Source organism: Cryptotermes secundus, unplaced genomic scaffold (genome assembly GCF_002891405.2).
Source record: "Cryptotermes secundus unplaced genomic scaffold, Csec_1.0 scaffold171, whole genome shotgun sequence".
Classification (NCBI taxonomy): Eukaryota; Metazoa; Arthropoda; class Insecta; order Blattodea; family Kalotermitidae; genus Cryptotermes; species Cryptotermes secundus.
In genome coordinates, this window is record NW_019726223.1 from 432,163 (window position 1) to 446,001 (window position 13,839).

At 37.5% G+C, this 13,839-nt stretch overlaps 1 protein-coding gene across 1 annotated transcript in view; it reads left to right on the top strand.

Annotated features, from left to right (window-relative positions):
- Window positions 1–13,839, top strand: part of LOC111863927 (E3 ubiquitin-protein ligase TRIM33) — a 41,421-nt gene that overhangs the window by 17,439 nt on the left and 10,143 nt on the right. The window contains exons 11-12 of the mRNA XM_023850751.2: window positions 3,109–3,295; window positions 5,554–5,707. Of these exons, the coding sequence (XP_023706519.1) occupies window positions 3,109–3,295; window positions 5,554–5,707 (341 nt within the window). The remainder of the gene's footprint in view (window positions 1–3,108; window positions 3,296–5,553; window positions 5,708–13,839) is intronic.

Genomic DNA, 13,839 nt, shown 5'->3' on the forward strand with positions numbered 1-13,839 from the left:
TAAAGGTAATTTCACGAAGTTAACTTTACATTCATACTTTAAATGTGTCATGTATTATGCTGGTTTATTATTTTGTTTCGTTTATTGTCAGTAATCGTTACCTTCTATTCTGAGTTTAAAACGGTCATAACTCCATAACCGTTCAAAATCGGACACATGTTTATATGAACTTTTTTGATCACAAAGACCTAGGAAATCACCTCCTGCAGTTATGCCCTAAAGTTGTGAGACATCCTGCATAATATCCCTTTCATTCTAAACCTTGTCTAATCACAGTACCTCTTGTCTTAATGCAGTTAGTTGCCGGCTTCTCACTGTAGTGGCCCTTGTTCAGTCCCAGGTGAGGTCTTGCACGATTTGTGATGGACAAAGTGGCACTGGGGCTGGTTTTCTCCCAGTACTTTGGTTTCCCTTGTCAGTTTTCATTCTGTCAGGTGCTCCAGATTCATTAATCATCCTACATCTGATGCTATATCGTCTCGATAATAAAATAATCAATTTAAAAAGAATATCCATAATACCTAGCACTGGGTTTACTTTGTATTAGAAATATTAAGAAATTTTGGTGGGTTAATGGTTTAAAGACGAAGTGGTACATTTATCACCTTTATGAATAAAATTAGTAAATCTTAAGGCCACCAAGTGGGAAGACATGGGAATGTTGGGATAATGTAGAACATAAATGTTATCATTCACAGTAGTGAGTGACATGTGTGGTCATATTTGCTTGATTGTAGAGTCAACATAATTTGCTTATTTTAAAAATAAATAATGTACTTTTCCTTACACATAAACAAGTCTTGTCAATGCTTAATTATCAGTGTACAGTACTTCACCTTTTATTAACAACTGCTATTCATATACAGAAAAACCTGAACTGGAGTTTGGTAAACAATTTTTGGTTGTTGTGGTTACTTATGTTTAACATTTCTTCCAAACATATTTTATAACTTCAGTTTCTGTAAAATATATGAAAGATATCCATGGTTATCACTGTCCCAGTGCTATTCTTATTCAGGAAAGAAAGGTACTTGGGCAGGACCCCGTGATAGAAGAGAAATTAACACTCTTTCTGGGTTTTCCTTACATAAATGGACAGTTTCTGTATTTAAAATAACTCCCTGTCATTATTAGTTTCTGAGATACAGAGGAAGACATATGGACATGGTTAGATACTGTGAATTATGTGGCTTACATGTACAACTGTTACGTGCTCCCATCTTGTCACTTATGTATATTTAGAAAATGGTGCAGTTTGGAAGAACTTATGTGGATTATGGAGGATGAAATGAAAAATTTAATAGGAGAGGTGTAGGTAACTTCCAAAATGTATAGTCATGGAGGTTCCATTTTTTTAATTGTTCCTAAAGATTGATTTCAAAACTAAATATATGCTTGTTTTCTGTCTACCAGTACAAATTTGTAAAGGGAGTGTGTACAAGTAAATATGTGTTCACTGGAAACTCTCTTAAAGTTGTCTTCAGTTTCATCACTGGTAGAAAGTAGCTTGTGTTACTTGATAATTTTGAGGTCCAGTATTTTTACATCTTGTGGTTCCAAAGCTCCAGTTATTTTTCCAGAAAAATTATGGTGCTCTTTCATTCGTAACTAGTAAAAATAATTTCTAAAGTTCCTTACAAGCTAATTCCAATTTAGTGCAACAAAAGAAAATTCAGACAGCCATACAGAGGCCAATGTAGGACCACAGCAGGAAATTTAAAAACCTGGACTATCCCCAATGTTGGGGATTACAGTGGAAAATATAAGTTCAGATAGGACCTCAGAGAGGTGAACTGGATGCCTGGAAGGAGAAATATATCATGATTGTGAATTCCTGATAGTCTGAATTGGGTATGGATATAGTGCAGGAATAGCAAGGTTTGTTTTTGCTAACACCAGTTGGGAAGCAGCTGTAAAACGGTGAAGTGAAGTGAAGTGATATGGAACACGATAGATGCCCAAAAAGCAATTATAAATGTCCAGAACATGTTTATAAATATGTTGGGACATGTTTTGTAATGTTTTCACTGAGTATGTTTGCTATAGTATCTTGCTTCTGTCATTGTATGTGTAAACTTAGACCCTTGTTCTGCTAAATACTGTAGACTCCCACCCATTTCTGTGGAAGTTTTCTTTTCTGTAATATGTATTTTGCTATACCTTTAACATCATGAGAAGTCCTTGTAAGATATAAAAGTAACTGATGAATTGTAGTCTTTATTTCCATGAATCACAATGGGATGTTGCTTTCTATGATTTTTTATTAAGTGAAATTTACAACTGTAGACAGTCTTACAGAAGTGTGCATACAATATAATTCTTCATTTAAGAAAGTAGAGTTATGTCTTGAAAGGTATGACTACCTTTTTGCAGCTGATGGAATAATAGAAGTAAACAAACCATCGATTCCTGCGTGAATGTTCCTACTGAATGCACACTAAGTAAAGTAGCCATGGCCATCTTCATTTGATGCTGATGCATTTAGCATTACTTCCATGCCCTTTGCTTTTATACTGGTACTTGGGCACTGGGGGTGACAGTTGTACTGATTATCCATTTGATGAAAGATGTTCTGTCTGACTTCATCATTAAAAGAAGCTCACTACATGCCTGAAAATCATTCACAGAATGAAGTAATTTTCACCAAAGGTTTGCACTTCCTTGGCATGTGTGGTTTCTGTTTGGTAGCTTTCAGGATTCTGCATATACTGGTCTCATGGGAGCACTGTTTCAGAAATTTTTTTGGTAACTACACTGAAACTTCTATCTGAGCCACTGCCTTCATTAAATGATATATGAGGCCTAGAGGAGTACTCTGAACTGCATCATTATTTCAAACGTCAGACATGGTTCTGCCATTCAGATTATCTACTTTTTTATCCATCATTTGTCACACCAATAACACCAGGTAGTGGTATTTACACAGTAGCATGAAATATCACATTTCTGAAATTCTTACCAATCTTCAGACTATGCATTTTATTGAAACAGTCTGTATTTGTAATGATATATGATGTTATAATTGTTACTTTTCCTATCCCTATCACTTTTATGTCCTAGTACATTAATACAAATTAAAAATGTTAAAATATTGTTTACTGTTACTAGGAATCTGTTAATGATCTGATGGCAACCATTGCAAAGCTGGATCGTAACGGCATTGAAGTAGTTCCAGAAGGCCAGAAAGTTATGGGGGCTGGTGATTCACCATTGGTGGACAGTTCAACAGGACTTGATGAGGGTGCTGGCCCTTCTCACATGTCTCTGCCACCACCTGTTACGATGCTCATAGATGGTGAGTATTTTTGTGTTCAAACTGAAAAGCAAACAGTTCACTAATAATGGTACAGACTCTATGCTGAGTCATAGATGAAAACTATTTGATATTCTCTCAACCTTAGAGCATGCAGAATTTTAACTAAGTAAACAAAAAGTAACTGGTGTCTCAAAAAGACTGTCAGGAACTGGAAGAATGGAGACGACCAAGAGTATTGGAAAGCCATACCTGGACAAAGGCATGTGAAGTGATGGCTTTGGGAACCCTCCTGCAAAAGAACTAGGGGACTTTTAGGGCTAAATAGGAATCATTTTAAACAATTGGATGGACTTCTTCTAGATCTGTTGTTTTAAAGTACACCACTTCAAACTGGGACTAATAAATAGTTCCACCCCTTAAAAGTACCATGACAATGATGGTACAGCCTCGTACGCTCTGTGCGAGTGATGTCCTAGCTGAATTGAGATTTTGTCATCTGGCACTTCATTTCATGAAGTCAAGTGGGTATCATCATAAGGCTCCATCAAGTAAAGTTCTGCGTTTCTGTGGGGCTGCTAGAGAGTTAACCTTAGATGGGAAATTCACAGTGAATTGTAAATGGCTGCAGTGCAAGGGTTGTTTAATGCCTGCCCCTTTAATCAGATCTTACTAACATAAGCAAAATACAAATATAAGCATAAGTAGTTAATTATTCTATATTGATAAATTTTGTGAGTTCTATGGAATCTTTTTGCTTTCTCACTGTCACATGTAACATGCCAGAATTTTCATGTCATAAAATTTTGCTGGGTGATCCTCTTTAGTGAGTGGCATGACATTTGTGGGTTTTTGAGAAACTATGTTTCATTCATTTTCACTTTCCATTACATGAAGATAAACATTGCTGAAAATATTTCAGTCTACCACTGCAACCCAATGATTTTTTTGCATCAGACATCATGATTCAGTGATTATCACCCTTCTGAATTAGTGCCTTAGAATAGGCCAGAGTCAGTTCCTACCACACCTTTTGGGCCGCGCCATAGCTCAAGCGATTAGTTGCTGGACTCCCACCGCGGCAACCCGGGTCTGGTCAAGTGGGATTTGTGGTGGACAAAGTGTTGCTGGGGCAGGTTTTCTCCAAGTACTTCGGTTTCCCCTGCTAATCTGCATTCCACCAATTGCTCCACAATCATCCTCACCTATCATCTGGGGCTGGTACAATAGGCCAGAAGTGGCTGCAGTAGAAGGGACTTAGTCCCACCCCACTAGCAATAAAATAATACCACATCTCCTCCATTTCAGCATTCGCAGTCATTCTACCATTCAGCTGAATATAATTTATGTGCCTGAAGATGTATCATTAAACAGCCAAATAAACCCAGCCTTTTCTTCTCTCCTAAGAGGTTAAGTTTTTGCAACTGTGTGTGTTTTTTTTTCCAGTGATATTTGTTTACATGTAAATTGTTCTTTATTAATTTGTAGTGTGAGGTGTTTCAGTTGTGTATAAATTGTCCTATATTTGTACTATATTGTGAGAGCGATCTACCAATTGAAACATGAACTAGAAGAACAAATGCTGAACTTGTTCCTTGCCAGATACTTACAACTGAAAACATCTGACAAAGGAAATTCCAGCACTTTGGTGTTAATGTATAACCAGACTGACTTTATTGCTTACCATTATGTTGTTTGTCATGTTAGCACATGTGTAATTGGTCTGTATTATGAAGGCACCATTTGATGAACGTTCACCTGTAAGTCCACACATGTACAAAATGAATGGTCGTAACGAAGGGAAGCTTATGATTCTCAAATCCATTGCCAACCCCTTCTTTCTGTAAGCCTGTATGGTGTGCTGCCAGAAAACTCAATCACTGATGTATATGTTCCTCATGCTTGCATCCTCTTGGCAGAATCCCATGTCTGAGAAAACTTAACACATCTTCGTCAGTTCTTGCGAGATCCCACGAATCCACTATTTCAAAATAAATTCACAGTGCGAATTAACTTTTGGCAGATGGAAAGTCTGGACTTGGAGGCCAAATAAAGACCAGCTACACATGTGCCAATGTGGTGGTAAATTTTAAAGTTATTTTGTCAGTCTTTTAAGACATACGTAGCAGAAATTTTTGGCGGGCATTCATGACTACAAGCCTGAATGTCTGAAGTCAGTGGCCAGTGAGCATGTTGTTATCTGGAAGAGTTACAAATGAACATTGCCATGGTAGTAATTATGAACAACATTTTCTGTGTCAGCCTTCAGCTTTTGGAGTTTAGTATAATTTATTTTTCAGAACATGCTAAGAATGGAGGGGACACGCAGAAAGATGACCCTAATGAGGACTGGTGTGCGGTGTGCATGGATGGGGGGGAGTTAGTGTGCTGTGACAAATGTCCGAAAGTATTCCATACATACTGCCACATCCCAAATCTCAAGGCCATTCCAGAGTAAGTAATTTTGTGCTCTTTCCAGTTTTGGAGACAAATTTTATACTATCTTGTGCTTCACATAACCTTCATAAAAACACCAGATCTCTGTGAATCTGTTACATGAGATACAAGCAGAAGTACCCATTTTTTTATCTGGGATATGGTTAATTTCTCTGTCAGTGTCTCAATATGTAGCAGCTAAAACTTTAAAGAAATAAAAGTAAGTCTATTTGTGTACTTAAAGCAAACAGAGACTGGGAATTAGGATTACAGTTGTATCCGAAAGCTCTTATTACTTGTATATCACTGTAACACTTATTGCTACAGTACATATTGGCAAGATTTTGGAATAAATTTTGTAATATCTTTGTGTTTTATATTATGTGTGCAATGGGAAACTGGAAAGTGACATAAAAATATATATTTTGTATGTGTATTGGATAACATGCTGAGAGACACTGTAGCACAGAGCTCCTTATAATGAGGATCCATGTTAGAATTCTAAATTGGGCAGTTGGCTTGATACTTGTGGTAGGATTTCATGTACATGGTAATGATGATGTATGAACTCAGTGGACCATGTTTCAGTAGAGCGCCATTGCATGTGTATTCAAAACTTTGTTTTTAGAAAAAGAAAACAGGATCGTACAGTAGCTTCATAGCTTGCATTATAGGAGTGGTTATTGCATTATATGACTGCCTCTGTGGTCTAGTTGCCAGAGTTCCTGGTTACAGATCCAGAGGTCTGGGTTCGATTCCCGGTGTTACCAAATTTTCTGAGAAGTAGTGGGTCTGGAACGGGGTCCACCCAGCCTCATGAGGATAATTGAGGAGCTATTTCAAGGGAATAGCGGCTCTGTTCTAGAAAAACAGAATTAATGGCCAGGGGGATCCGTTGCGCTGATCACATGACGCCCTCTATCTGCAAAAGTTGGCACTAACTTTGCCGACAGGCAGCAGCCACTTGGTTGGTATAGTTCATTTGCAGACTGGAAACCATGGAGTTTGTTTGTTTTTTATTGCACTGTATACTTTCTACAGTTTATATCCAATTGTATTTTATGATCACCTCAGAACTAAAATAAATTATGTTATTGTATCATCACATTATGAAAAAATTTGACTGCAGATAGGAAAGAATAGTACAGATTTATGTTGTTGCTCCAGTTAAAAATGTGGTTCTGAAACGTGGTGCTTTTATGCTGTACCAGAAATCAGGTCCTGTAAACAATTTTCATATGCTTGGGTTTAATGCATACATTAATGTGTCTTAGGCAGATCTTGTAGTATTTGTTTCATTATATGCATGCTGTACAAAGCAAGTAATTGTGAAATTGTAATTGGATCATCAGCTATTTTGACTGGCATGAATATTCTTGCTGTGTAAGTTAATGTTTTATGAGGTCTGTAATAATTTGTGTTTGCTTGAATAATGTTACCAACTGCACCAGAATTTGGGAAGGACAAAATAATAAGTTGAGTCAGTAAAATGTTTTGCTACGTTAGCAACTGTAATTAAGATGCCAGTATTCTGAATGAAAATATAACACTGCATGGATAAGGTGCATAGGGGATACAGACAGCCTCTGTGTAGGAACCGCATCACAGAATGCCAGAATTCTGCAGAGAATACTACTCTAGTGTGGTAGAATCAGAGTCAGCTGGAATGTAATGTGATCTAACGACATCTGTATGTTTCAACTTAGCAATTTAACAGATTGAGATCAGATTTGGTGTTGGGAGTCTATACTGCAAGTTGTCAGGTGAAATTGGTATCAGTTCATTGTGCAATGAAATCCCAGTTTGAGGGACAGGGATTTGATCATTAACACTTTAAGGACTGGTCGCATGATATCATGCTTTTTGCTTTTAAATGTGGCAGACCAGTCGCATGATATCATGATTTTAGGACACATTAGGTTGCAACACACTATACCTTGCTCTCTTGCCACGCAGCTATGTGACTACTGCGTAATAAGACTCCGGAATGTTTCCTTAGTATTCAGTAACATGACCTCGCTGTTATCTTAACCCATTCCAAAGGAAAATGCCTTTTGACAGTCTTCAAGCTGAATGTAACAGCCCGTAAGTTAGTAGTGGAATATGGATCAAGGACGAATTCTTCTCTGATGAGCTAGCTTATGTGCCTTGTGAGACGCGTAGTGATGGTGACTCAGACAGTGGCAGTGGCAGTGGACAACAAAGAACTGCTGATATTCTCATATGTATGGAAGAACCTGTATCTAATTCATGATTTTCATTCCCCTTTCCATAGAAAAATGTATATTCGCCTGCTGGTGCGATGCCACCCCCGTCCCATCTGACCTGTACCCCCACTAAATCTAACTTATATTTTAAGATTTCTTCTGCCACCGCCCTGAGTGAACCTGCCCTATACATACTTCGAACATTCCAGGTACCAAATCTCATATCCATTTTCTTTAGCTTAGGTCATTTATCCAAGGAATCCATCCAGGTCCAAGGCTTCTTGAGAATTTTCGTAACAAGTTAATTTTCACGGTGAGAAGTTGTTAGCCCCACGCCCAACCCCCCTAAGCTGGAGGACCACCCCTTGTCGGCTGTCTGCGACTGCTTATTCAATATATTTGCAGCTTCCCTCCATATAAAGAAAAACACACAAACTTTAATTGACACAAGTAAGAAGATTGGTCTCAAAGTAAACAGAAAAAAATAGTATACGTTGCTGTCTCGTCACCAAAATACAGGGCAAAATCATGACATAAAGATAGGAAACAGATGTTTTGAAAATGTGACACAGTTCAGATATTTGGGAACGAGGATAACAAATCAAATCCTGATTGATACGGAAATTAAGAGGAGAGTGAACTCAGATAATGCTTGCTACCATTCGGTCCAGAACCTTGTCTTCTTGTCTGCTATCCAAAAACATAAAACTAGAATATACAAAACTATAATTTTGCCTGTGGTTCTGTATGGATGTGAAACTTGGTCTCTGACATTAAGCAAGGAACGTAGACTTAGGGTGTTGAGGAGAATTTTGGACCAAAGAGAGATGAAGTGACAGGAGGTTGGAGAAAACTGCATATTGAGGAGCTTCATAACTTCTACTCTTCTCCAAGTATAGTTAGAATGATCATGTCAAGGAGGATGAGGTGGGCAGGTCATGTAGCACAAATGGGGGAGACGAGGAATGTGTATAGGATATTGGTGGGAAAGCCAGGAGGAAAGATACCACGGGGAAGACCAAGGGATAGGTGGGTGGACAGTATTAAAATGTATCTTATAGAGATGGGATGGTATAGATTGGATTGATCTGGCTCAGGATAGAGACCGTTGGAGGGCTCTTGTGAACACAGTAATGAACCTTTGTGTTCCATAAAATACTGGGAAATGCTTAAGTAGCTGCAGAATTGGCAGCTCCTCAAGGATAGCTCAGCTCCATAAGTAAGTAAGTAATAGCGATCATTAAAATTTACAGTTTTCATTTCAAACGCCCTTAAGTGAACTATATAATTAAAATATACATGGAAATATTATTTATGTCTTATTACAATGTTATGTTTGATGTTTATTAGCCTAGCTTAGCTTAGCTTAGCTTTGGAGCTATAATGCAGTAAACGAACATCAAGACTAGTGAGTTACACAGACTGTGGCGAAAGTGTGTGGAAAATTAGGCTAGAGAATGTTGGTATAGTGGTAGTATTGTAGACTCATATTTTGGAGGTACCCAGTTTGAATCATGGTTCCATTACTTCATATCTTGACAGACTCCTTGTGGTTCTGCTCAGTCTGTCAATGCAAATTCTGGGATATATAAGCATAACTACCTGTTTCCATTCATCATCATCTTCCCATCTTATTTAACTGTAGTGAACATTATTATGTAAACTAAGAAGCAGTGAAGTCCTTTGGAATGTGCTTTTTCCATTCTTTCTAATGTAATGAAGACATCTTGCACCTGTATTTCACTGTGAGCTCTTTGCCACATCTCGACATGAAAGAACACCATTGTCATATTAACAATAACCACAGTAGTTATAGATTTACTGTTTGACATCTGTAGAGAAATAAAAGAGAAAGAGAATATGAATGAATAAATTCAAGGATTTTTCCACTCATTGTCCATGATTTTTCACTTGTTATGCATGAGCATATGAGTGAGTTAGTTGATTTCTGTAAAGATTGCAATCAGTCATGTGAAAAATATCTGATGCACCATGTTGTGGTTATTCAGGCAAATGCTGTCTTATTGTGTGTATAAAGCGTAGCATAGTTTCTTACATATGCTGTCCTGATTCCCTTATGAGTTCAGGTTGTGATCATCTTAGTGCATGAGGTCAGTACAGCATCCTGCAGCATGTTCTGTTGCTATGAACATTTTGTTTTATGGAAACTGTACGAGTATATCTTCTACAGGTTGGTATCCTTGGCAGTACATACGATGTAATCCATGTTTCTTCATAAATGTAAATTTTTCAGCTGTGGAATTTCTATGTATCTTATAGTGCAGGAAAAGTTTATAAAAATCACTGTTGAACTGGAAGAGTTTGGGAATGTCACTGACATTGAGAGCAGCATGCATAAACGATCACATTTAAGGCATAATGTATTTTGTACTATAGTATTGAGGAGTTAGGAAATGTACACATAGGGTAACAATTCTGGCATATTCCCTCCCTTTTGTTAAATGTCAAGAAATAAACATTTAAATTTTAGTAAAATAATGTTTGTAGTAGCACATCCAATTACGTTCAAATTAAGTATGTGCTTATTTATAAAAAGACCAATGAATTCAAGTGGGAGGAGGCTTCATTTAATTATTGACAGCATTCAGAGGCTTCAGAATATTCTCAGGTCTTCAAAAGACCATTGTTAATCCCTCCTTATTCAAGTTCATAAATGTACACACAACGTAACAATTCAGGGTCATTCGCAGCTGTTTGTGTAAATATCTCAAAAAACTGTAAAACTTGCAGAAAAATTGTAGTAGACATAAAAAGAGTGCTTTGTTTTTCTCTACAACTTTTGTTCCAAGCACTGTTCACCTCTGTAAGTACAAGGTGTGTTTGAAAAGTTCCTGAAATTTGTCTGTAAATAATATCTTCCTCTACTTAGAGCTTATTGAATGTTATCCCCTTCAGAACAGTCTCCTTGCGCAGCAATGCGCCCCTGCCACTGCCTTTTCCACTTTTGGAAGCACTGTTGGAAGGATGTTTGTGGTATCACCTTCAAGTTCATGATTTGTTTATTCCGTCTTGCAGTGCATACACTTATCTATCTTCTTCTCTCACTTTCACTACATGTTTCGGCATAAGAATGCCATCTTCAGGTGCTACTCAATTCACGTCAAACTAGTACATTGTATGCCTTGTCTTCACTTTAAAATAACTAAAATATATGTCCATCATATATATTGACAAATGTCAATCGTAAAAATATTAAAACTGTTCAGGGTTCNATGTTTTTGCTAGAATTATTTAATTCAGTGGTTATCAACTTTCTTTTTTGCTCATGGCCCACTTCTGTGGCCCCCACCCGTCATATTGTTTAATTGTGATAAATGTAATATGACATATTCTGGATTAATCACACGAAATAAACTTAATATAACTTAAAAGGGTATTTTATAATTTATTTTCACAACAATAATAAAAATAAATAAAATAAAAAATGTAAAAAAAAAATGTTTTCCACCTCTTGCCTTATTGAAAATGCCTACAAAATTTGCGTGAGGCGTGTGGGTGGCAGGTAATGCAGTAATTATGTGGAGCTGGAGCAGGGTATTTATCGTTAGTGCCAATAATCATTACAGTTTTTCACAATTCATTACACCATGTTTATTTTATGACTTCAATCCGCCATATTAATGTAATGGAAAAAATATAGTATTTGAATTAAATAATTTTATAGTTCCAGGAGCTGGCAATCAAAATAAAAAACAGAACAACATGAGAATATCTGTATGAAAGTGTATCTATACTTTTGAATATAAACTAAGCAAACTGGTCAATGCGAACAAACAATTTTTGGCAGTTTGAGTTCTTAAAATTTATTACTGCCCTGTTTCTAAATTTTTTAAATATGTCAAAAATTTTGGAAGTCAGTATTCATAAAAATTACTTTGGAAGCCACTCTACTTAAAATAAATACAAAATTGCTGGAATCAGTTCACAACATTTTTTAGAGGGAGAGTATTCAAATTCTATTGCAACCTAATAATTTATTTGTAATGAAAGTTCAAGTTATAATGAAATATAATGCTTGAGATAAAAACGGTAAAGCAGTCCCTGTAACAGGCCATGGAGGTCCATAGGGTTGTGAGACAATGAGGGTCCCACATTTTCTAGACAGTCGGCTCACAGATGGCGGTAAGGTTGTCAGCCTCATGCCCTGGCCGCTCTTTACCTCCCAGGAAGATTCCTGGTACTCATTTCTGTTAGAGGCTAAGTTGACCCCAGGGCCATAATGCAGCTGGAAAGATTAGGTCAATTGAAAAAATCCACCTCATCGGGACTTGAACCCGTGACCTTCCGGCTTGTAGCCTAGAGCCTCAAACAACTACGCTAACGCAAGTTGTCAGAAAATAGTAGCTTGAGTTTGTAACTTACCTCCAAAGTAAGGAACTGCTACAATAATTGAACTTATGCAGAAAAATGTCTTCTTCCAAACATTCCAAATACTGAACTGAAGAACAAGTGAAATTTACTGAAAAGGTGGTGGTAAAACCCATGAAAGGAGTGGGAGATATTTAGGAAAATAAATGTTAATTTTTTCCAGTTAATCATCTCATTAGGGCCTTGCCTGCTCCAAGAAGGCAAGTACCTGTTTACCAGTACTTGGAATTCCCAGATCTAAGGTTGTGATTTAAGTAGAATAGGTTCTGTCCCATCCAAGTAAGGCACACAAAAACAAGGATACTGAATTATTGTGTTACATATACTAAACATTTTGCATTTTATTTCTTTTTATATTATTAACAGTTATTTTAGAAGTGAAATTTTTGTTGCCCACTTAACAGTTTCCATGGCCCCCCATTTCTCCAACTTTTGCGTGTGGCCCTTCCAAAATATAGCACGACCCCCTGGGGTGCCATATGGCCCCCATTGAGATTCACTGGTCTAATTGACAATGCTCTGTGAGCAAGCGCATTATTGTGATGGAGGAGTCAGCTTCCCACAGTTCATATTTCAGCTCACTTTCTATTTACTTTATCCCTCACACATTTCAGAACTGCCAGATAGAAATCTTGATTAATTTTCTGACTATCAGGAGTGAATGCATTATGCATAATGCCACGATGATTGAAAAAAGAAACAAAGCAAAGCTGGCATCATCGCTGTAAGCTCACTCAGCAGCTTCTGCAGCTGTTATCCATACTTTGAAACAAAATTTAACACATATATTTGCTCCTTTACATACTTCATGCTAAATGCCACAAGACAACAACACACTCAATCACAGAACCGGTTATAGAAACCTCTGATCTACTTGGATTGAAATGGTTTGCATGGCTAATGGTCAGGTTGTGAGGTCAGTCAAACAACTCCTAATATGAACAGTATAACACTCTCTAACCCTTTGTAAGTCAGCAGACTACATTCAGTCCCACAGAGAGCCAATGAGAACTGAGTTCCACTCTTTCATTTCGCTCCTGCTTCCTATATAATATGAAATTTCCTGGCAGCTGATTACTCAGCTTGCCACTTACTTTCCTGCTGGTATCTTACTTGACTTATTTGACCCTGAAGATGGAGGTAGTATGTTCCTCTGAAATATCTGTTGATTTTCAACGGACCACAGCATAAGATTCCAAAAGACAGAACCCTTCATAACCACTGCTGTGAGAGCCCCAAATCCTACAAATCAAATCCAAATCAGAGGAACGTATCGCCTCCATCTTCAGTGTAGAAGGAAAAATATAAGAAATCCGCAAGCGAAGAGACCGTGAGAACCAGTAAAAGCAGACTGGTGTTGGAAATATACACAGCTATGTGAGAGCAGTGAAGGAAGGGGGGAAGGGAAAGTATACAAGTGAAATCAGTTATGTCGGAGGGGGTGGGGGGAAAGGAGCTGGGACAAGCAGGTTTTTGTGTTGGAAGTCATGGAAGCCTCTCATCTGTTCTCTTAAAAACCCCCCCTGGGATATGACGCCAGATCCAAAAGGCTAC